We start from the raw sequence: 24,253 nt of genomic DNA on the forward strand, positions 1-24,253 counted from the left end.
TGACAGGTAACAGAAATTTCATCAATGCCCCATACCTAACATCCCTTATGCTCTAACTCTTACGAATCTTAGGCTTAAAATCTTCTCTTTTTTGGGGGGGGGACCCAATATAGGGCCCCCAGACATCCAACTGACTGAGGCACCAGGGCGCCCCAGTCTTCCTGCTTTTAAACACTATCTTAGAGAAAAATCATGGTAATTTTATCTTTGCATATCTGTGTGGCCCTAGAACTCAACCTTTCTTGGATGCTACTTATGGTGTTAATGTTAACCTTGCTGTGAGGTTCATCACAGGAATTTTAAGACATGCTTCAAGACCAGTATCGAGAACTGTAGTCTCTCACCACCCCCTGCCCTGAAGAAAAAAGGGACACTCCCCCCCCCCCACCCCCCCACTCATTCTCCCAGGCTCCTATGAGCATCTCAAAGAACAGGGATAACATGTTTGTTGTTAGCTGTGTCCTTAGCCCAGAGCGAGTTCTCAGTGAGTGCTGAATGACTGGATGGAACATGTCTGATGACTCTAATGAGAAAGACAGAGCAGGAAGGGAACAGAGGTCACAATAACCGGCTGGCCATGACAGGTCTCCTTCTCCCCATAAGACTTACAAGAGACCATTTTTACTAGGAAAACTGGTCTGAGATCGTGAAATCCTGCACTGTCAAGCACATGGGATTTGTTTATGCTGACTTAAAGTTCTTCCAATTTTTGTACTTCTGTTTCTGTCCTTTCTCCATCCTTTAAACTTGCCCAATAAACTCATTCCTCCCATTTTCTTTCTCTAAAAGCATCCAACTAGGATTCCTCCTAGTTGGAATTTGTTTCGAATTTAGACTGCAAGCAAGCTTCTGTAAAGGGTCCCTCTCTTGGCACCACTTCTAGAAAGGGTCTGGGTCATAGTCAGGGGTGTTTTCCTCCCAGCAGGGACCCCTCCTCAGGCTCAGTGCTCTCTTTGCACCCCAGGCGTGTGGACGTCAGCCAGGTGGTCACCATCCAGCAAGTTCTTGAGGACAGCAAAATTCTATTTGGAGAAATAGCTTAACCTGGTTTTTCAATAAATCTATTACATAAATGCTTCTATTTTTCTATCTTGTCCTATATAGACAAATTCTACATGGGGTACAAAAAAATTATATACTTGACTATCTTCTTCACTTCTATTAAGTTAAAAAAAAAAAAAGGTATTGCATTAGAGTATGTTGTTTTATTCTACCCAAAAGCATCTGAATATGACTACATCTGATTCTTTTCATTAACTCTTTTTTTCCCCATTATCTCTTAAAACAAACTTTATTTAGCTTATTTTGCTCTATGTTTTAAGGACATCTGAAGTTCCCACAAAGTCCTTCTTAAAAGATACAACGTAAACTACTGCAGAAACTGGTGTTAAATCTGTAAGGTCTACACGGCGCTGTGGGGAATTATCTCTCATTCTTAAGTAGTGTATTATACGGCTCACGTGGGCATGCGGGGGAGGGGGGTGGGCAGGCCTGTATCCCAGACTCACCTTGCTGTGAGGGTCAGCAAACATTCGGGTGAAGATCTCACACAGTCTTTTCAATTCTACTCGACTAGAAGTAGTAAAATGGAAATTAATAAATGAACTTAGAATTGAATGATGAGTCAACACTGAGATCAGCGAGAGCTTTTTTAAACCTAATTTTTATGTAGCGAATCTTTTTTCACAAATGAATCATTTTATTTAATTCACAATGAAATTAAGTACAAATATAAAACCATGACAGTCTGACTCTCAACTTAAAATGAGGCAACAGAATCGCAGAGAGGGACTACCAGAGTTCACACACGCTGCAGTGGCAAAGCCTGGAGCTAAATACCACTCATCTCATTTGAGGTCTGTTTACCACCTGCCATAGGTGAACGGTGATGGGATAAAGTGTAGGAAAAGCATGTGCTTCGGAGTCAGCAGAGACCTGGATTTTAATCTCAGTTTTGCTACAAACTACTCGGATGTATTTAGATCCGTATCAAACAAATGGCGGCAGGGAGGATTAAAGGAGGGACTGCTGCATTCCTACAACTGCTAAGTCCCAGCAAACACTCATTTCCTGTTAGTGCCCTTTTGCCCTTCCGACCCTTACTAAGCTTACTATTGTGTTCCATTTTTCCTTTAAGGCTTGAGCAAGTGCCAGCATCTCTTCCCCAAATCACCCCTGAGTAATCACATGAGACAGTTGGCTCAATCGTCCTTTAACATTATTTTAAGATTTTATTTATTTGACAGAGCGGACGTGCACAAGCAGAGGGAGCAGCAAGCAGATGGAGAGGGAGAAGCAGGCTTCCCGCTGAGCAGGGAGCCTGATGCAGCCCTCCATCCCAGGACCCTGAGATCATGACCTGAGCTAAAGGCACATGTTTAACCAACCGAGCCACCGAGGCTACCGATCCTTTAATATTATTAATAATGAGATCTAGTTAGACCAGTGCCAATCAACAGATTTCTAGAAATTATTCAATGGATACTCAGTGAACACTAAAAAAATCAAGAAAGTGGGATCACCAGAATTAAGCAGAGTCTTGAGGAATAAACATCTCAACAAACCATCGTCATTTTTTTTTTTAATCCTCATTTTGTTTCTAACAGCTCACTAGAGTGTCAGAAGCTATGTGCATTTCAGAAGGCACACAACAAAACTTCTCAAGACCTGGCGGGGGGTGGTTGGCTTTCAACCGGTAGGAACAGGGCAGGAACAGGGCAGGATGGAGTGGGACGGACTGGGCGGGCACACTTACGGCACAGGGATCCACTAGTCAAGGTTCACTTGGCTGTGCAGAGCCTATCTGTGACCATAAACTGATCCACTCTCACAAGTTATCTAAGAAAAATTCTCCAAGGACTATAATATCCATATTTCAGGGATTCTAACGTACTGGATTTTTCACATTTTCACATCTCTGTAATTATGAGATTCATCTTATAATCAAAGACATGTTAGTATACTGCCATGGTTTAGTAAGGAGCATTTCTTCTCAGAGGGATATAAAATAGCGGTGTGTCAACGGTCCCTCAGATTTGATGAAATATGATATAAACACATACTTTTTTAGTATGTGTGATACAGGCTTATTTTAGAAAATTTGTGAAATATAGAACCAAAGAAAAAAGCAAACTAATCAACTCTAGTAATAACACTGGTACTACTTAAAAGTACTCCATTTTAGTAGCTCGTTATTATACACATTTATAAGCCATCTGTATGCATGTTATAAAATTTTAGGCTGAGACTGCTAAGATTTTACGCACAACTCCAAAGTATAATGAGCATGATACCAACCTGCAGAGTTGTTTTATTTTCTCCCTAACTTGCACACTGTACCAAGACTTTTCCAACAACACCTACCAGATAAATGTGAACTGCAGGGCAACCAAATGTTTTCATAAACCTAACAGAGCATTTGCCAGCTATTTCCAAGTCTCTGGAACGCCAAGACCACGTCGGAGTCATCTTAGCACCCACAGTGCCTGCCCCTGTACCTGGAACTGCGAGGACTCCAGGAATGACAGGGACTCCGCATCGACCACAGCGGAGTGTTAATATGGGCCTTAAAACTTGGTTCACAATCTTGGCCTCTCATCCTCACCTCAGTGTTCTTTGGCTCTTCAGTAAGTTCTGCAGGCCTAGGAGCCCTTCTTTCCTTTCTGACCAGTTGGAACTGGCACAGTGGTTGAGAACTTCCGCCACGTCCTCAGTCTGCCGCAGATAATGGGGAATGCCCCCGTTCCTGGAGCCGTACGAGCGCTCAGAGCAAACACTTGAGGCGTCGCTGTTGGCGTCGTCGTCAGAGTACATCCCATACGGCTCGTACCTCCTCCTCACAGGCTTCTTCTGTCAGGGGCAGCGAAGGTGGGGGTGACGGAGGAAGACACGGTAAGGTGAGATGACTGTGAGTCACAGCACACGGTATCGACAACAGAGTCAAGGGTAAAAAGATATGCACGCACGCACACACGCACGCACCGCACTTTCCTGTGCTCACAGATGAGGGAAATAAAAATGGAAAAGCAGACACCCAGTCGGGATAGTAAGTGACAGGAAGAGCAGTCCACAGCAGAGAGGGAAGAGTGTGGTCTGTAGGACGGTGTATGGACTTCGCAGCGAGGCCGACTCGGGTAGCAGTCCTGCCGCCGCCGACTGGCTGAGGAACTTCAGAAAGCTCCTCACCTTCCTGCTTCGCTCTCATCTTTGAAATGACAACGAGGCTACCTGTCACACGTCTGCTGGGGCACATGTGAACTAACCTGGCCCAGCCCCTGCCACCCTGCAGGCATGTGCACCCGTCGGCCCCCTTCGCAATCGAAAGCATTCTATCTTGAGCCGGGTCTGTGGGAAAATGTGTTGGAATATCCATGCTCCCTTAAGAAAGTCTGGAACTGAAATGTCAGGGACACGGCAGTCCAAGTAAAAGGATGCTTAAATGGTCCGAACACAAATAAGCTTCCTGCAGACCCCCTTCATTCACTTCTCTTACCCTGAATATAAAACTAAGTTAAATCCATAAATAATAGAGCAACAGCTATTAAACTGAAAAAATGCAATTTTCCCTAAGAGAAAAAAAAGAGTTAATTGGCTAAAACCATACAAATACAATTTTCTTCTGTCTTTTTTTTTCTTTCACAAATGTAATCTTCTAATAACGTATGACTCGTCCGTCCACCGTAACTTGCTCGGACAGTTCTGCCTCATGCCTCTTGCCCCGGCAGACTTACGAGTGAGGTAGCACCCCTTTCACTCTCAGAAGTATCCTTCTTAGAACTATCAATCACAGGATCGTCTGATAGATAGATACAAACTCGATTTGTAAAATACGAAAAATATTGACTATATCCATTCATGAAATAGTAATGACATTAGGAGTAGACACAAACTGGGTTAATAAAATAATACACTGACAGGAGAAGGAGCAGAGCTTGATATTAAAAAAACAAACAAACACTAAAACAGATGAGAGAGGGGACTGATTCCATGGCTAACAACAGCTTCACTAGACTTGACAAAATCATAATTCAGGCTAAATTTTCTACATTGCACTACATGCTTTTTTGCTTTCACTAGCTCCTAAAGGAAATATACTCGCAACAGAAAAAAATGAAGTTGTAAAACAAAAGTTAAAGCACTGGTACCTTGCTCCTGGAGTCTCCTAACAGCTGTAGGCAGGAAAATATTGAAGGATGGGGAAAAAGCATAGAGAATTATGTCAGAAGCATATGTGGGGATTGTTCTTGCAACAAAAGTGTACAGCAAAACATATCTTAGCAAACCAAAAATATAGGTTAGCAAGCGAATTCATATCAAGCGAATAATAACAAAGAACGCTTTCACAATGGCATTTCCTAGCCCTTCCTTACACCTCCTAGCAACACGCTCCAGTTCTCACTACACTTCTTGCTATGCTAAAACTCTTCCCACGCCACCGAGGTATACCCCGAAAGTCATTTTAAGTTCTCCTGTCTGTTCCTATGCTAGATTCTGTCTGCCCCTGGGGTTTCTACCCTGGGAGGCAAACACTGTGTACCATTCCTGTGCTCTCTCCTCTGCAGCAGGTCACTCGGGGAGGCTAAGCAGTTTGGATGAAGAGTAGTAAGGGCAGCCTGAGTGGACTGAGGGCTAGAGCTCAGAGAAAAGCCCAAGCTCAAGGAAAGCCCAAGCTCAAGTTCTCAAGTCCAACTCTGCCTCCTGGAACTTTGTGCACAGTCCCTTGGGCGGTTCTTTGAAGAACGAGGGAACTCCCCCGCCTTAACGGGAAGTCCCATTTAACTAAGGGTTTTGTACACCCATCATTTCCCACCCCTCTGACCTCCTAATAGGGTCTCTGAATAAATAAGAGACAGATTCTCAGTGCTGCAGCTTGGAAGGAAAAATAGCCTCCCAGAGTTCTGTTCCAGCTCATGACTCTGAAGTCAAAGCCATGGTTAGTGCAATTATCCTGAACTCCAGTACCTGCCAGGAAAAAAGCCCTTCTACACAGAAGGCTGCTGAATAGAGCTGGCCAGGCGGCCCTTGCTTACAGGAAGAGCATCGGCAAACTGCTTGCTCACAGCCGCTTGTCAAAGAAATCTGACTGAGCAAGAATGAATGAGGGCGACACAGGACGGGGTGAAAGTGAGAATCTCTGTTAGCCACAGACTGTAACATTTTGATCAGATGAAAAACGGGGCTGGGTTTAAAACTTCTGGGCCTGAAAGCAGGATGTTGTTAATACGTTTTTCCTTAGAGGGACAATATATCTTAAAACAGCACAAGCACGGCCAGGGATCAGACAGCTCTAAAGAGGATCTACTTTAAATGCTGAGCACATCAACCAGAATATGCTAGAGGCGGTGTCACTACCAGCTGAAACGCATCTTTTAAAAGCAATGTGACCACGAGCTGATTCCACCAGGGGATGTTCTGCTATAAGCACAAATGTAAGGACCTCTAATCACTTTATGCTGTTGTTTTTTTGTAAGATCCTCTATTGTAATGATGCAAAAACACATTCCACCAGTGCTTTATATCCTCAGAGTTCATCAGCATTAAAATTTAGGAAAGTTTCCTTAAACAATGACTTAATGACTCATTTTTAAAGAGAAACAACCGAAGGTAAAACCGTATGGAACAACTAGTGTGGTCAGGGAACCAACGTGAGATTCTCCAACCACAAACCCTGTTACCTACTATTATAACGGTATGTTCAGGCTAAGCCATCAGAGCCTGTATAGCAAGAGAAGCGGGAGGATGAAAAAAGCAAACGCTGAAGAAAAAACATGGAGATAAAGGAAAAAAATTAAAAAAGGAGCCCAATGACATCAGAGAAGCCCAATGTCATCAAAACTTCCTTGATACTGAGGAGCACAGAAGAGAACACTTGACGTCAGTATTTTCTGTAGGGCCAATTTTCACTTATGTACAGGGATAGAAGTTTAAAGAGCAAGTGCTAACAATATCAATTTACCCAGTATTTCCACAATTTTATGGGGTGCCCAAGATGACCGAGTACCCTGATTTGGGAGGCGATTTTCTGTTAGGACAGAGAAAACAGTCCAAGAGACTGTGTACACATTGCGACTCTTACCAAAGCATCAGCAACAGCAGCCTCAAGGTCTGTACTCGTGCTCAGAACTCGCATGGCATTCACAGAGCCAGGTCCTCTTCCTGCCTGGCCAAGCCCAAACCGGTCTATTTAAGAAAAACAAAACCGAAAGATATGTCACTTTAATTCAAATTTCCTCAGTTCTTTGCAAGGGCTCCTGCCTCTTCCCATCTATTGGACAGAGGCACTGGAAAGTTTTTAGCCAATCTGAAGGACCCTTCACTTGCAGTTCTAGCTGGACTCGGTTACCAGCGGCAGAGGTTAGCCTGTTCCACATTTAATACTATCATGCCACAAGCATCTGAACAACTGAAATGGCTCTTTAATGATGATGTATTTTTAAAGTGTTACGACATGGGAGAGTGAGGGGAACTTATTATAGAAGTGAGCTGGGCGCTGGGTTGTCTTTTAATCTAGTTAGTGCTCCCTCTGGAGGCAAGCGGCCCTGATGATTGGTCAGACTAATTAGAAAGCTTTACGGTTTGACGACAGAGTTCTAATGCAATGTGTAATCAAAAGTTAAAATTTGAAACAAATGTATTTCACTGATCTCTGCAAATTTTCATTCGTGTCAAGACTGTTTAACTGTCATTAGCTGAGCTCAATTTTTGGTACTTGTTTATGATGCCCGTGTCACCAAAGGTTATTTAAAAATCAGTTTATTAAAATTCTTCAATGAGCATCACAAAAAGTTAGCATCTTCACTGCAAAATACTAATAATTCAGATAACATCAGTATACATTTTTCCTGAGTCCCTCAAAGGACTTTCAAATGATAGCCTAAACATGTAAACAAAATGGACATGATCCAAAGAATCTAAAATAAATTTCAGCAATTCAATTATTTTAAGCCTATTAAGGATCAAGGACAATGAAGACTAGCTTTTTAAAAGTTCCATATCATCAGGAGAGCAGCCTTCCTTAAGAAGAGCTGAGGTTAAAGCTATAACAGGAGAAAGTTCATATAAATTATACTTCCTAAGTGTATCACAGTATTTACTGGCAAACATTTATTTAAAATGCTAATGTATTTTTTAAAAACCTTTGAAGAAAAATGTTAAGATTAAAAAATGTTTTCTTTTTACAAACAAATAAGACACTGTTTGGACCAAAAAAAAATTAAATAAATAAAACAAAACCCAAAAACCAAAAAACTCTACTAGCCATATTCTCATAATGAAGCATTTACAATAAAAGGAAAGCTAAATCTGTTTTAGTGAATTGATCTTTCTTACAAACTGATATATTTAAAACTCTAGATACGTAGCAAGAGTTCTTTAGAAAACAAGGATTATAAAAGTGAGGTGTTACTTAGCTTTTTTAAAATGTCAGTTTCAAAAATTACACTTCCCAGCGCCACCAAAAGGGGAAAAAATTTAAACACTGCTAACCAAACGTTATACAGTCACAAATTTTTATAAAGAAACAAAAATTGTATGTTATACTATCCCCTTTTTTAATGCACTTGTTAGTCATACTGTATGCTGTCTTAGCCGTTACGTTTAAAAGATGATTAAATGTGCCAGATAAACTAAGAGACCACAAAGCAATTGTATCTAGATCTCTCCCTATGTATTGTATATATCTATATCTATATTATCAGTTGACACATGAAACAAGTGTAAATTTGAGATTTGCTGTGTATATGCTTTTATACATGATCTTTGCTCAAGTCTTTTTACCATTAAAAAAGGGTAGATAGTAAGGGATTTATGAGTAACAGAATGAAAATTCAGTTGTAAGCCATTTAGAAATTACCAGCATAAACTTAAATAAAAAGGAATCTTAAAAAAAATTTAAAAAAAAAGTATATCTCATGCCAGCAATTCTTGCTCCAGGGATAATACTGATTTTTTCTGACAGAAAATTAAAACTGTAAGAACAATGCAATTATTCTGTGCTTCCCAGAAGCATACAGCTCTGCCATACACAGTGACTGCCGATCACTGGATATGTACCATAGATCATTTGAATTTCAAATCTGAAGGGGAAATGTTTGTCTGAATCTGAGCAAAGTTACAAGCTTTGTTTTCACCAGACCAAAGTCTGTTCTACACTTGCTGCTCTGATGTTATGATGAAGCTCCATTTCCCAAGAGATGGATATGCGTGACTGTGCCTTCAGCCTGGCCCCTAATTTTCAAGGGACTGTACTCATCAGAGTGTACGTAATGAAAAGCATAGCTCACTTCGCTTAGAGGAAGAATGGAGAAAATAACTCCATGAATTGGTGACAGTTGTCCCCACTGACAGTCTGCCTTACTCAGGTAAGAAAACTGTAGTTCGCATATAAAAATGATGTCAGTTAAATCTAGCAAACTGAAGCATTTCTGTATGCTTACTTTTTGCCCCAGTGGCTAAGCGGGGATTTCTGGTATTGTTAAAGCGGGCCAGGATGGAACATTTGGGGACCATGGGCTGCGAAGGCTGGCTGCCGCCTGACCTGATCACCTGAATCGTGACCTTGTTTTTCCGTAAAAGTTTTAGGACACATATTTATGCATATGAAATTATGCACGCTAGGATTTGGAACATTTAGTAACTAAACAGTTCCTCCAAGTAATTAGAACCTAGCACTAATAATTAACGCCACAAATCAACACTTTTTGGGAGCAAAGCCTTGGGAAATGAAAGACTCCGTCGGGTGACCTCCATCCCCTCTCTCCCCACAGGGACTTTCCAGGGCACCTATTTCGGGTGGCTATTCTCCCGGGGGGCGGAGTAAAAAAGAGGCAAAGAAGCCCCTCCCCGTGTTTTTGTTTTTTCGTTTTCACATAAACATGAACACTGGAGAAATGATGTTGTCAAACAGGCTATAAAGCATCTACGGCCTATTAACAGAAGCATAAACATTCAACAACTTAAAAAAACCAAAGCACGCTGGGGAAAACAAACATGAAGTGTGTACATGCCAAGGGCTAGCCGACACTGATGGAAACAAATGCTAAAATGGGTGTGAAACTGGAACACATGAAGAGAAGCCAAGGCATGCAGTTAGCACTTGTTCACCTGACTGCCCACCAGATTCAGCAGTGGAGAGGGCACTAGTGGACCTGGAATGACGTCGAGAGGCTGCAGGTAAAAGGAACGGCAACACCCACAGGATTAACACAGAAGTACCCAAGACAGGAAATGCCACAGTCCAAAGGGGACGCACGGACTGCTCCCAACGAGGCCATGTTTTCTCATGAAAAGAAATGATGCTGGAGATGAATGGAGAGCAAGTGCCAATCCCTGAACTCTACGGCAGCCTGCTGGCTCTCGCGGGGCTAGCACACACACAGGCATGACAAGGGCACTCTTTGCGGTGTTCCTTAGGTACCACCTGGGCTCAGACTCCAGGTTTATATTCACGCCACGAAGCCTCAATGAGCCGTTATGGAAATATGCAACATGAAGGACATCAGGAATCACAGAGCACCGTCTATATACCGAGTGGCACAGCAGTAGAACGGACTGTTTACTCAGCTCACAGGATGCCTCATCAGTACGTGATGCATACGCAACCATGCACCAAAAACAAAAGCGGAGAAGGTCATCATGTTATCTGAACAGAAATAGAATGAAATCACGAGAAAGGGGCTCAACAGATGAAATTCTCTGTTCCCCCCAATTTTTGCTCTACTGTTCCATGAATATCCCAAGTGTCAACGAACTTATCGTTTAACTGCTAGAAATTTGGTTTGAACAGGTTTAAGGAGCTTCCTTGGCGAGGCAGTCACAGTACTCTGGTTATGAGCAACCGCCCTGTAATGCAGCTGGGGGCAAATCCCGGTTTGATTGCAACCAGCTGGAGGACCTGAGGCCAAGTGCTAAGTCCCTGTGTCTCAGCTTCCTCAGTGGGAAATGGTGCTGAAAATGGTACGTACCTCCTGGGAACGGAGAGAGTTGCAAGAGATCAGACAAAGAGCACCTAAAGCAGGGCCGGGCACTGAACAAATGGTGGGAGCAACAGTGCTGCTGGTGCTGGCAGTGGCAGCGATGGTCACCAGTAAACTCCCATTTATATGTCTGTGTTTTACTCTTTATGAGCAAATATTCATCATAAGCCCATTAATTCAGCAACCGGAGGAATTCTATGCTAAACTCCGTCCGCATGCAGAATTACTTTTAGAAGAACTGTAAAATATAGCTTGGTTCAAAATATGAATTTATCGAGCAGGGTGCCATGCAATATATGGCTTTTCCTTACCTCTGGAAAAAAACCCGAAAGACTGTTATGCTTATATTCACGACTCTGGAAAGAACAGGGTGGCTGTACCATAGAAAACTCACAAGGTTTCATAAAGCAATACCCAGCAGTGCTACTTTCCACACATGCTACTGGAGCGCAGTATCCTGTACACGTCAACACTTTCATTTTGTCATAAAATACCTGAACCTCAAACTCTTCAATATAAAAACTGTTTTTAAAGATTTTTATAAGGTAATCTTTATACCCAACATGGGGCTCAAACTCATGACCCTGAGATCAAGAGTCACATGTTCTCAGCCAGGCGCCCCTATAATTTCATTTTTTTAAGCTCAGGTCACTTTATGAAAATGCACATATCGGTGGTTCTCAGTGGTATTAAACAGCAAAGGTAACCTGGTGGACAAGGACAAATTTTTACCAGCATGCAAAAGGAAAATTTCTAACTCCTCAAGATGCAGAAAAATAACTGGCAATCTCTAAAACAGATACAAAATAATCACTTTCCTGACATGCCAACAAGGAAGTTGGCAAAACACGTTTTAAGACTGAAGCATACCATTTACTGTACAGTATTATCAGTACCACAGTAGTTTAAACTGAAAATAGCTTTTGAGCAATACTTATGGTTCCTTATAAAGTCATCCTCTGGTTCTTTTCAACAGACTATTCTACAGTAAATCTGTCATGTAATGAGTCCTTTGTCATGTTCTCAAGTGAACACCCATCAGTGGAGAATCCAAGGTGGACCCATTTATGTCAAAGCCTGATTTACAGCAGAGCCCCTACTTTCACTTGAAAGCTGTCACTGTAACCATATACATATTCATATATTCATACCATGAAAATGGTCTAAAATAACTCTGTAATAAAAATGCAAACCTAATACCAATATATAATCACCAAAACATAATTATTTTCACACACCCCCCATTTCAAACTGAAGGCTGGCTATATAAATTGATCCAAAGGGACACTAACACAAAATCTCACTAATTTATAGAAGAGGTGGGAAATAATTATTAAAGTGAATGGGAAGAATGAGGAAACTTCCCATTGTCACAGTGAGTTCCCTTGGGGACTGCCTTCGGGGACTCATCTATGAATTCCCAGGTCCTAACTCCAAACGTGGAAATCACGATTTAGAAACACTGCTGGACACTTTCTTTGTGCTTAAGCCTGGAGAGAAAGCATTTTATACATTTCAGAGGAACAAATGAAAGACACTAAATCATCAAAACTTTCAAACGAGGCAGGGGAGCAGCCAAGCTTTCAAGTCAAACTGAATTCAAAACCTAGCTCCACCATCTAGCTGCGTGACCTTGAGAAAGTGGCTTATTCTCCTAAGACTCTGTTCTGTCATCCGTAAATAAGGGTGACAGTAACACCTGTCCCGGGGGGTGAGCAGGAGCCACAGGGGCCACGCCTGCTCAGTGGTGCCGGTATGCAGAAGCACTGCTCTTGTTCTCACTGGATCCAAGCTTTATGGACAGACTGAACCCAAGGAGGCAAAGGGGGCATGGCATAAAAATTCAGCTGGTAAGTCGTTAACCATGACCCTGACCACAGCGGAAGACATGTGCCAATGGTAGTTTGTTAGGAAGAGGAGACGTGCATCCACATCTTCTGCCCTGGTAGGAACGACTGTACATTTCACCATTCTGGGCTGTCATCAGGAAAGATCCGTGTGCAGATCCATTTCGCCAAAGAAAGTGAAAATCAGACGACATCACTCAAGTACTCAGGGTTCAGTGAGGAGCTCAAGAATTCAGCACACCTTGCCTGGTCCACTGACCGCATGCTGGATTACAAAGGCTGCTTCCACGGACGATTCCATGGACAATAACAAAAATACCAGTACATATATGAGATAAAAACCCGGAACTGCCTAAGAGACTAGATAACCAATAAACAGACTGAATCGTTCACTTATAGAACAGGTTGTTCAGAAGGCCAAATAGTCAGCAAGGATGCAGAGATATACAGCCTTAACTTAAAAGGAAAAATCACCAGTTCATTTGGGGGGGAAAAAAACATCATGGCCGCCCCTGATTTGAGAATTCTTTTCTGATGCTTCAGATCGCTGTGGAATAGCTGATGTGTAGGAGCTAAGGTGCCCCACCCGGGATCTCATGGTCATAGGTAGACTATTCTCACTAGGTCAAGGGACCCATCTGGCATGGCTTTCACTGCATGCAGGAGAGCAGGTCATAAGGATGTCTATCTAGATTTTGATTATTGACGCTGATGGGATAAAAGGATATCAGAAAGAACTATATGACATTAGGAGCAGAGAGAGGCAACTGTTAAGACTTTGTTTCTGATCTATCATCCACAGTGCCCTTTTCATATCTGAAAGACCAGTTACATAATTGAAGTCGAAGTAACAGACTGCTGCAGAGCATAATTCCATAGAACAGCTTCAGGCCTAGGCCTAACATTCTAAAATGATTTCCACCTGCCATGCTTATCAAAAGGAAAATACACAGTTTTATAGCAATTAATATGGCAAAGAACTGAAACACAATTACTGGAGAATACACAGTATTTTTTTGTGAAAGTGTGTGTTTTTCCTAGAGGTCTCTAGGAATTAATAATTTGCACTAAGAGGCATATGCCCATTTTAGACTATTCAAACTAAGAAGAAAAGGCAAACATGATATTCCATAATGGAAACAGGTTTCCCAGTCGGTTTTTCTCAAATCCTAAAAACTGAAAATACAAACTCTGGCTGTTAGACAGACTAAGGTTGGTGGATGAGCAGCCCCAAAGGGCACCTGGCTAGTGACCTGAGACACGGTACTAACACTACTTTATGGCAACCAAATACTGTAAATTTCTGTCCTGGGAGGGCATCGGGTCACAGCCTCGCAATAGCTTAGTGAGCCCAGGAAGAATGAAAATATCTGATCAGTTAACAGTAAGCATGGTAGAGTCGTGCATTGTGCTGCACACGTAAGCAGTTTTTCAAAAAAGCTACTTTGGGTTTGCATTAGGAGGAAGCACTGAAATGACCCACTTAACAAAAAAAGCACAGCCAATACCTTCATCCGTGCAGCTTTTTAATGTTATCACCCCTCAACTGAGCATATTTCATTTCGTAGACATTACTGCAATTTTATTTTTCTCCACCTTTGAACTGAATCATGTAGAACCTGACCTCAGGTACAATTAAAAACAAATTGCCGAAATTCAATGGCAAAAGATACGCTTTGGATTCGCTCTACTTTTAAGAAGCAATTCACTTCCACTGAGCATCTGCTTATATTACAAGTGACCACGCAGATGGGCTTGCCAGCCAGCCAAGTGGTCACAAATGGCAACAGCAGAGTGAAGTGGTGTTTTTTTCCTCCAATATATAAAAACTGGAAATGGCCAAACTTGAAGCATGCAGAAGGGGAAGGGGACAACAAAGGGTAACTAAGGAAGAGGAAAGAGAGAAGAAAGGATCACGAGGACAGTAGAGGAGGGAGAGCAGGTCATTCCACCTGGCAGTGTGTGGGAAAGCATTTGGAGCAGGGCAGGGAACTCTGCTCCGAGAGCCAGCGCCTACGGGTACTCACCGAGTGGAGGAAAGCCCCGAGCGGGGCTCGTATCGCGGCTGCTCTCACAGCTGGTATTACGGCTGCACCCCTGACTCATGCTGGGTCGAGGGATACGGCTGCTCCGTGCTAGTGTGCAGCATGAGGGTTTCAGAGAAGGTGAAGAAGTTTAATGAAGACAGAGAAACTCACAAAACAGTCACATTCTGTTAACGTAATCATGACATTGTCCGCGCTGGGGTTGGGGGCGGGGTGGTCACTGTGATGGCTCTCACTGCCGAGGCCGCACTGACCGGCTTGCTGACAACTGCAAAGGGCCTGCATAAAAACGCGATTATGCTAAAGGTCTCGGAAAGCTGTGCATTTTTGTATGGAGGCGAAATAACACCTAAATGTAAGAAATGAAAAGAAAGCTTTCCAAAGAGCAAACAGGCTCCGGGAAATCCAAGATCCAACTTTTTAAAGAAAATGATCAGTTTTTATGGCTTTAGCAAACTGGCTCGACAAGATGATAAAAGATTAAAGCCATTTTCATACACACTGTGTTAGATAATTTATTTTGGGTTAAAACAGAATAAAGGCCCTAGTCCCTGAACTCCATGAACTTACCTAGTTAAAAGAAAGAGGGTTCACTTCTCTCAGCCCGGGCTTCTTTAAAAGAGAAGGTCTAAGGACTGACACAGCTGGAAAACCTGCCTACTTCAAGTAAGCATCTAGATGCCTCAAACACACTTAATTATCTAAATCAATAGAGAATAGAGAGCTGGGACCGCTACCCCTTTATTTACTGGTCCCAACATTTCATTCCTGCTTTTTCTTTGGGAATCCAAACAGATCTGCCCATGGTCCCAACTCGAGCACCTTCACTTACACAGCCTTAACCAGGAGTCTATCCATGGTATGTGGACTGACAATTCCCAATATTCATGTTAAAAGAGCCCTCTGCTGACCTAAGCGTGGCCAATTACCGTAGGATTATCCATGGGTAATTTTGTTATGTTCGTGTTACAAAACACTGAGAAGAGAGAGTCACATGAATAGTTTTAAGGCCTAACATAACTTGGCCATAAAGCTCAGGGAAGACCATGATTCTTTTGTTTTCTACTTTAATCTGAAGGAACAAAGACACAGTACTGGCAAAATACTCAGAAATGACTCTGCATACTGACTAGGCGTAGCCACCTCCGTAACAGCTGGTGGGACAATAAATATGTCCGTCTTGCGTGGACCTACTCATTCTGGACCACATAGAAATGTCTTCCCTGAACATCCTGGAAAAAATACACTAGAGCCACTGATGTAAAACCAGCCGTGTTTACTATATTGTAGTGAGCGGAGCCTTTCACTTCAGATCCAACATGGATTTACAGCATGACCAAACCGTAACAAAGAATGACTTCCAAACCAGCATCACGGAACTCCCTGATGGAGAAGAATATGGAAGTGAGAATCCAAACCAACTTCCTCCTGTGGTCTCTGCTCAGTACTAGGGTTACGTCAGACCCCACAGTTACATAAGAGACGTCCAAACGCTTAGGTCTGCCCTGACAAGCAAAGGAAAAATCAAGCGGAGGAACGCAATGTGAGCAATCTGTCAAAATGAGGCTTTGCTTGGGATTGTCGGAGTAATTGCTAAATTCGCCTTCATTTGCCACATGACATGGAGGCACTGGGTTTCTGCTCCCAACTAGCCATGATGATATAATCAGCAATTCTTGATAATAATTCTGGACAGCTCCTATGATGAAGGCCAATGCACAGGGGCTAAGTTAAAAAACCCTTAAAAAACCAGGGAGCATCCACCGACACCAATATATGAGGACATCCTGGAACCTTCCGAGAAATGTGGCTTATCCCTAGAGGATCAATACTACAGCTAATTTGTGAACTGACCACGCTAACTCACTGGTCCAGCCATGCTGCCTCTCCTGTCTTAGCCTCCCCTTAGGAAGGTTCAAGAAAGAGTCCCATCATTTAAATGAGAAGAGTACTGCGAGATGAGGTACACATGTGAGTACCTCTGAGTTCCCTGCTGAAAGGCAGACATGAAAATCTTACCTTATTTCACTACCCGCTCTGAATCAAACAATGTGAAATAAAGACAGTCCTGCTAAGTGTTTCACACATGCACGTGCTTAAGTTGAGCATTTCCTAAAGTTCTTGCCAGATCCCTTCTGACTGTTACCCTGCTTCCACTCCCTTCCTTAAATGATACACATGCTACAGCAGTAGGGAATCTCTGCTCTCTCTCGCTGAGCCTGCTTTGTGAAGACAAGAGCATGAAAAGGGATAAGCGGACCTGATCTGAAACAACAACATCCATAATTCTTAACAAGATTTACCCTCCTCAGTATTTCAGCCAGAGGAAGTGTATTCTCCCCTTCGCGCCAACTGGCTTCCTTAACAAAGGCTAGTAGTAACACACACAGAAAGAATTCTGCTTACGAATTACGGTTGCCCCACACCACGTTAAGGGACACCTAGTGGTGACGGCAACTGTTCTAATGCTGGGTACTTTAAAACACGAGAAGAGTAATGGCCACTTCTAACAGCACTTCCACAGACCACTCTTCAAGGAGGATTTTAAGTACACCAATCTACGACTTTTATAAAGACTAATGAGTTAGATGGTCAAAGCTAGAAAAACAATATATCAAATCAAGACTCTATGTATTTTTAAAACTGACTGTTCTCTATGAGAATATATAATGTGAAGGCATGACAGAAGAGGAAGAGACGATGAAGACGTGCTTGCTGTTTGAACTTTCGGAAAACAGCATTCTTCAGGGATTCTCCAGTCCTGTGCTTACAGGAAAGGCTGGGAAGCCTTCAAAACCCATCTGATTGGCTTTCACTTCTTGAGAGACACTCTACTTTTACGTGTTTTGGGGGTAAACCCGACTTTTGCCTTTTTAGAAGGGATGGATCCTAGACCAGAACTCACATCAAAAGCAAAAGCACCAGAGCAATAAGGAGCACCACCATGAAACGTCTCTACAGTCTGGACAGTTCCATGTTGTGGTCTTGCACACAGTAGTCTAATTTAACAGGCGACACTGATTACCCTTAATTTTTGCTTCTTTCTAAATATTTTAACCAGAAAATCTGAAAACATCTTAAATGCATATCCACAGGATGTAAGCTGCCCAAAATAAAAATATTTTTATCCCTTTCTAAGACATGAGTGGAAGAAGGAAACTAAAGGCAAACTTCCAAAATGTAACTGCTATAGACAGTAGCTATTCAAAGGACTTTATTATTCATCAAAAACAAAATAAAACCCTCAAATGACACAATTTACAATCTATTCTGTGTGGTTGAACAGTTTATGAAGGAATAAACTACCAAGAAAAAAAGAGAGTAGCAGGGTTCTATTTTGTTTCTTGGTTATTCAACAGGAATTATATCCCGTCTTGCTTAAGAAACCTTAGATGTTAAGGAAGAAGACTCTGGTGTCATTTTTATCACAGATGAGGCATAGCTGAACCAAATATAATTTGCAGAATTAATTCTCAGTGCAAATTCCAAGCCTAGCTTAGCAATGATTAAAATTATTAATTGGTTTGGGACAAAAGAAAATATTCTTAAAAGATACCCCTTTTCCGAATATTTATATTTAAAGTTGCTATATAATGAACCAAATGTTCATAGACACACAGGCATATACCAGTATCTACCGAATGATCACAACAAGAGGCAATCTACTGCGGGAGACACTGTACACCAGACACCCCATAAAATGGAATCTCTTAGCAGTACTATAGGAAGAAGCGGAAAGATGCACTGGATTCATTTCTCTACCTTTGTAGCTGTGTGTATTCTCACTATGTGCAGAAATTTAAATAAAATATCTTCTTTAAACAGAATTGTATATATGACCTCAAAGCTCTACACATAACTAATCCCCTCTTAATAAGCACCAAAGAAGTAACTTTGTCCAAAATACTGTCTCAAATAAGAACTCTCTGGAAGAGAATAGGTTCCTATTTAGTTCTTACTGATGGATGCTGTTTCATAGGACCTTGTAAAGGCTTAATAAATGCTATCTTTTCAACTATCCACAACACAAACTTCCTAGTTAAAACCAGGGAATACCAGGTCCTAGCGTTATGTTAGGCAACCTAGGGCAGTTCCATTCCCAATTTCAAGAAAAAGGTAAAAAAGGCAACTTTAATAATATAAAAAGTCAAGTCCCCCAAAATAAAATATTTTTAAAAGTATGATACTAATCTGGATTGCCAAGATATATCCTATACATTTAGCTAACTACCAAAAAGGGACAGCCAAAACCTCATGACTAAGTATGAAATCAAATGCATTTTCCAGACGAAACTAGATCCAAACATACATATGTTACAGCCTCAAATCTGAAATTTAGATATTCTAGTCATGCCACTTTCCCTGGTGTATCCACATAAGTTGTTATTGCTGGATCCAAACAACTTGTCAGCTCAGGGACCATGCTATGTAATGCCAACAGAAAGCTGGGATCATGTAGAAATTTCTCACTTGCTTTGGAAATGTTAGTCAAACCAACTCCTATCCACTCTACCTCTTAAATATGTCTCCCCTCCCCAACTTCTCAGAGCTCAGGTGGCCTTCAAGGACTTTTAGAAGCAGCGCCCTCCCAGTCCCACTGCCCCCCTCTCCCACCTAACCCTGACAAACTTCCTTTGCTGCAGCTACATGAATTACCTGTGGTTCCCAGAGCACATTATGCCCCCTCCCCTGACTATTTCCGAACACACTCCTCTGTGCCCTGGAACACCTTTCTCCTCTTCTCCCTACTCTGCCTAAATCCTGCCTTACACATCATCAAAATTGGACCTCTTCTGGCAAGGCTCTCCTCTCCCAGTCCTTCCCGATTTCTCTCTTGGGCAGACTATATGGTGTAGGCAAGGGCCCTAAGACACTCCCTTCCTGTGGTCCCAGAGCACTGTGTCACAGTATCTGTCATACTATCTTACACTTCCACCCCTTAGACCACAAGCTCTTTGAAAATCAGCAGCTATTAACTATTTGTCTTCTGAGCCTAAGGCTTAACAAAGTGCCTATGCATCACAGGAAACAACAGTAAAGCTGTTATGAGATAAATAAATGAGAGGAAAGAAAAGCCAACAGGACTTATAGTTGTACTCTGATTTCACATTAATAGATTTTTACCCTTAGAAAACAGTAAAAGTATAAGAAAGTATGAATATAGATCTCTTATAGTACAAAAGATATCTTTTATAATAAAAAGATTATATATGAATTAGATTTGAAGAGAGTAAGCTGCTGAGAGTAATTCAGGTAATCCTACACGCTGTCACAAAGAAACTAAATGCTACAACACAAAAATATTATATATTTGGTTTTCATTTGTTTCTAGTTTTCATGTTTGAAGTATCTATTCACATTCTTTGACCGTAAGTTCCACCAATTGGGTTAGAGAAGTTCAAAATCAAAACATATGTGGACCCTACAAATTGTTTTTGCAAGCATATACAGATAAATGGCTACTTCGCTCTAGTGCATGAAAGAAAGAGGAAAGGCAACACTGCTCCTAATTGTGAAGAAGACAATCTTGCCCATTCCCCAGTTCTAACATTTTGTTAAGTGGCTCTAAAACACAAAAGACCATGGTGACGTAATTCTTTTCCATCAGTCTGAATAGTGAGGCCCATGTATTTTTCAGTTGTAATTCAAACCTGAACATGCCATAATCTGTAAAAAGCACAAATCAGAGTGTCTTTTTATCAAAGGCAAAGTGACACCCTCAGTTCAAAAACAGATCTCTATTTCCAACATTAGACAAAGTCATTACAATAAAAATTATGACCAAGTTGGGAATGATGTTTTGAGGTCTTTGAGAATCCTTACCTAATCCTATTCGGTTTGGACTTGTTTCTCGGCTACATCCCTGACTCCTGGGAATCTTGCTTCGTTTTTCTGAAGAGGGGGTCACAGGTGGGCCTCTTGAGGAACCCCCAGCAAGGCCACCATAACCACTTCCCAACAATTTCCCTGGGGAACTTGACCGGCTGCCAGCTAAAAATGAAACAAAACAAAACTGAAGAATGGCTGTATATCAGGGAATAAACTATAACAATTTCAGAAGTCAGTAAGCACATTAATTTGGCTGAAATACTTTTATATTAAAATGGCTTTTTTGTTGGTGGTAGTACTATTTTCTTTTAAATAGAGCATAAGAAAACATCAAGTATAAAAGAATGTTCAAACAAAGAATTATTACAGGTAGAATTCTACAAAAATGACGGTAAAATTTCTGATTCAAAGAGCAGGCTCCCTTTTCCACAGCAAATTTCTACAAATAATCACAAAGGTGTTTATTGTGTTGTATTTTTATTCTTTAAGAGTTCATATGTGAAAAATTTTAAGTGTAACCACTGGAAAAAGAGAATTCTAACAGAACTTTCTTAAACATTAGTGGAAGAAAACAGATCCAAGAACATCCCATTAATTTAAAAAATGGAAGAAAAGGAGGCAAGAAGATAACTAGAAACATGGTAAATAAAAATCACAAGATAAAATGGTAGGAATAAACTCAAACATAATCATAATAAATGTGGCTGGATTAAATTCATCTATTAAAAGATTCTTGGATTGGCTTTTAAAAAAATGAAATTCAACTGAATGTTGTTTATAAGAAATAACCAACATACCTAATACAAAACAATAAAACGGAATGAAAAAGCATTAAACAAAGGACAAAGGATATCTCATATTAATAAAAGAATCACTGTCGGGCGCCTGGGTGGCTCAGTGGGTTAAGCCACTGCCTTCGGCTCAGGTCATGATCTCAGGGTCCTGGGATCGAGTCCCACATCGGGCTCTCTGCTTGGCAGGGAGCCTGCTTCCTCCTCTCTCTCTGCCTGCCTCTCTGCCTGCTTCTCTGCCTGCTTGTGATCTCTCTCTGTCAAATAAATAAAATCTACAAATAAATAAATAAAAGAATCACTGTCAATGAAGACGTAATAACCATGAACCTTTATGTTCCAAGTAAGAGAGCCTTGAAATACAAAACATAAAATTGATAAAAATATAGGGAGATATTTAGAAGGCCATAATTATTAAGACACCTCTAAGAAAAATAACAACTAATGAAACAAGTAACTAACATACCTCTGAAATTGACAGAGCATCAAAATTATACAAATATGTATAAACACATGTCCCACATACACACATATACAACAAACAGAAGAAATTTCTTTTCACTTTTCCACACATACTACAAAAACCAACTGTGTACTAATCTTCAAAGAAAATCTCAGATATCTACAAAAGTAGAAAATTATATAGACCACATGCCCTGAGATGTATACAAGAGAATTAGAAATTAAAAACAAATCATATAGTCAGTAATTTTTATAAATGACTAAGTGGCTGGATAGCTATATAACCATTACTCATGAGACATTTTTTCTTAAAGAAAACAGCAAAATTTTAAAGATCACATCAATACACCAAAATGGCAGTCATCTACTTAGACCACTCTCCTGAAGTAGAGAAAGCAACAAAATTCCCAAACATAAAATGCATGTTATTATGTACCAGAAGAGAATGAACCAGGGACACAAGCCCTTAAAATAACACTTAACCTGGAAACACACACACACCTCCATCATTCAAATGAATCATTAAGGTAACCACTCACAAGAATTAGGACTTTATAATGACCGCTACAATTCAAAATGAAATTCATTATAAAAATCAGTGATACACATCACCATGAAAAAGAACCAGTCTCGGGATTTATTAATCTTGCCCATAAACTTTGGGCATCCAAACTATTAAGCTGTGTAAAAGAAGAAAAGAAATCCATTCCAAACTCTAGAATTTGAACATACAGAAAATTGCAGAAAGATTAACTAAGCTCAAAATAAACACAGAAATTAATATTGTGCAAGGAACATGGGACATGGAGGGGGGGAGAACGCAAAAAAAAAAAAAAAAAAAAAAAAAGGGCAAGAAAAGAAACGGCTTACCACCAGCAGGATTAGCAGATCTGGATCCTTGATTATGAGAGCAGACCAAAGGACAGGCAAAAAGTGGATTAAAAGACAATAGCACAATACAGAAGGTCAGCATGCAACACAACACAAATGTCTTCGTTCACAAACATATTAGCAAAATAGCTTTTTCTTCTAGGTCTTTTTCCTCCTCTCTCCTTTTGTACTTATGCTTATCATAGTCATAACATACTCTAGCAGCATTTATTTCAGGTCTGTTCATGAAACGCTTAGGAACGTGCAATGTGCCAGGCCTGGGGCCAGGTGGAGGAGATGCAGAGAAGACAAGCATCTTGGCCTCCAGCCGCTCATCTCTTGTCTAGTTCTGAGCAAGCGGAGAGAAGTGACTGCATCCTATTCGTTCATGCACCTCTACCACCTTAACTAGCACTTCGCACAGAGCAAGTGCTCAATAAACATCATGAATTTAAAGAAACTGCTACTAAGTAGTTTCACCTGAATGTCCTATACCAAATCCTCAAACATTTAAATATTAATCTTCACATTTTTGAATCCTCAAACATTTAAAATATGCTGTAAGGGCCCTAAATCCAATGTTAATGAAATCTACTTAATGTTATACCAGGACTACGAACACTAGTGTTATCTATCTACATTTGTAAAACATAAAAATGTGCTCATTTTTACTTCCTATTAAAATCGATTTTTTAACAATTTATATGCCTAAGTTTGAGGTCCAGTCTTGTTTGCTGGTGTTGTCTCCCTTCCTGTGAGTGGAATTTAGCAAGTAAAGTGAAACTGAAGACTTTTAAAGTGGAGCCCCAAGCCCGGGTACAGGATTTCTACAGGCCTGAAGGGGTAATGCTCCCTACTCACCCTCACCCCCACTACAGAAGCCAGTAGTCTTCACCACCTCGGATGCAGGCTAGTGGCAAGAACCCCTGCAGAGGCCAATGCCAGTGAACAGCAGACAGAAAGAAATGTAAAGTACTGTTCAACCCTCCCTCTCCAAGAAAGGAACTAACACGGCACAGCTAAAATCTAGACATTTTTTTATTAAACTTAATTTTAACATACTAACCCATATTTTGAGTTTTGAACATTTTGTCAAGAAAACTTTCTCTGCGAGAAGACCTGACTCAAATTTATGAGGTCATGACAGAATGTTCTATCCATCTGTGACTCCAGGCATCACTAGGGTTCAACAGAATAACCAGAGCCGGCATGCTGTTCTCAAGGTAGAAGCTGCTGGGCTATGCACGGATGCACAACCTACGCTATCTTGTATACACCTGTGTGATGCCCCAGAAGCCTGCGCTTCTGCATCAGACAGGCCCAGCAGCAGTGGCTCACCGGCGTCACCCCTTCTTTTCAGAAAGGCATTACACTTGTTTAACATGAGGCCTAGAGTTACCAGAGGGACAGGGGAGAGTATCTGAATTCACAAGGAG

At 41.1% G+C, this 24,253-nt stretch overlaps 1 protein-coding gene across 25 annotated transcripts in view; it reads right to left on the reverse strand.

Moving 5' to 3' along the window:
- CLASP1 (cytoplasmic linker associated protein 1) overlaps positions 1-24,253 on the reverse strand; it is a 266,446-nt gene that overhangs the window by 60,910 nt on the left and 181,283 nt on the right. For 5 of the 25 annotated variants that reach the window (XM_046018642.1, XM_046018639.1, XM_046018644.1 and 2 more), the window contains 8 exons: positions 22,818-22,844; positions 20,689-20,856; positions 14,848-14,955; positions 10,102-10,164; positions 7,076-7,179; positions 5,145-5,168; positions 3,605-3,849; positions 1,509-1,572 (listed from right to left, as the gene is read on the reverse strand). In XM_046018642.1, the coding sequence (XP_045874598.1) occupies positions 1,509-1,572; positions 3,605-3,849; positions 5,145-5,168; positions 7,076-7,179; positions 10,102-10,164; positions 14,848-14,955; positions 20,689-20,856; positions 22,818-22,844 (803 nt within the window). The remainder of the gene's footprint in view (positions 1-1,508; positions 1,573-3,604; positions 3,850-5,144; positions 5,169-7,075; positions 7,180-10,101; positions 10,165-14,847; positions 14,956-20,688; positions 20,857-22,817; positions 22,845-24,253) is intronic. The other 20 variants (XM_046018658.1, XM_046018645.1, XM_046018641.1 and 17 more) reach the window with 9 other exon arrangements.

This window comes from Meles meles, chromosome 9, assembly GCF_922984935.1.
Source record: "Meles meles chromosome 9, mMelMel3.1 paternal haplotype, whole genome shotgun sequence".
NCBI classification, from domain to species: Eukaryota; Metazoa; Chordata; class Mammalia; order Carnivora; family Mustelidae; genus Meles; species Meles meles.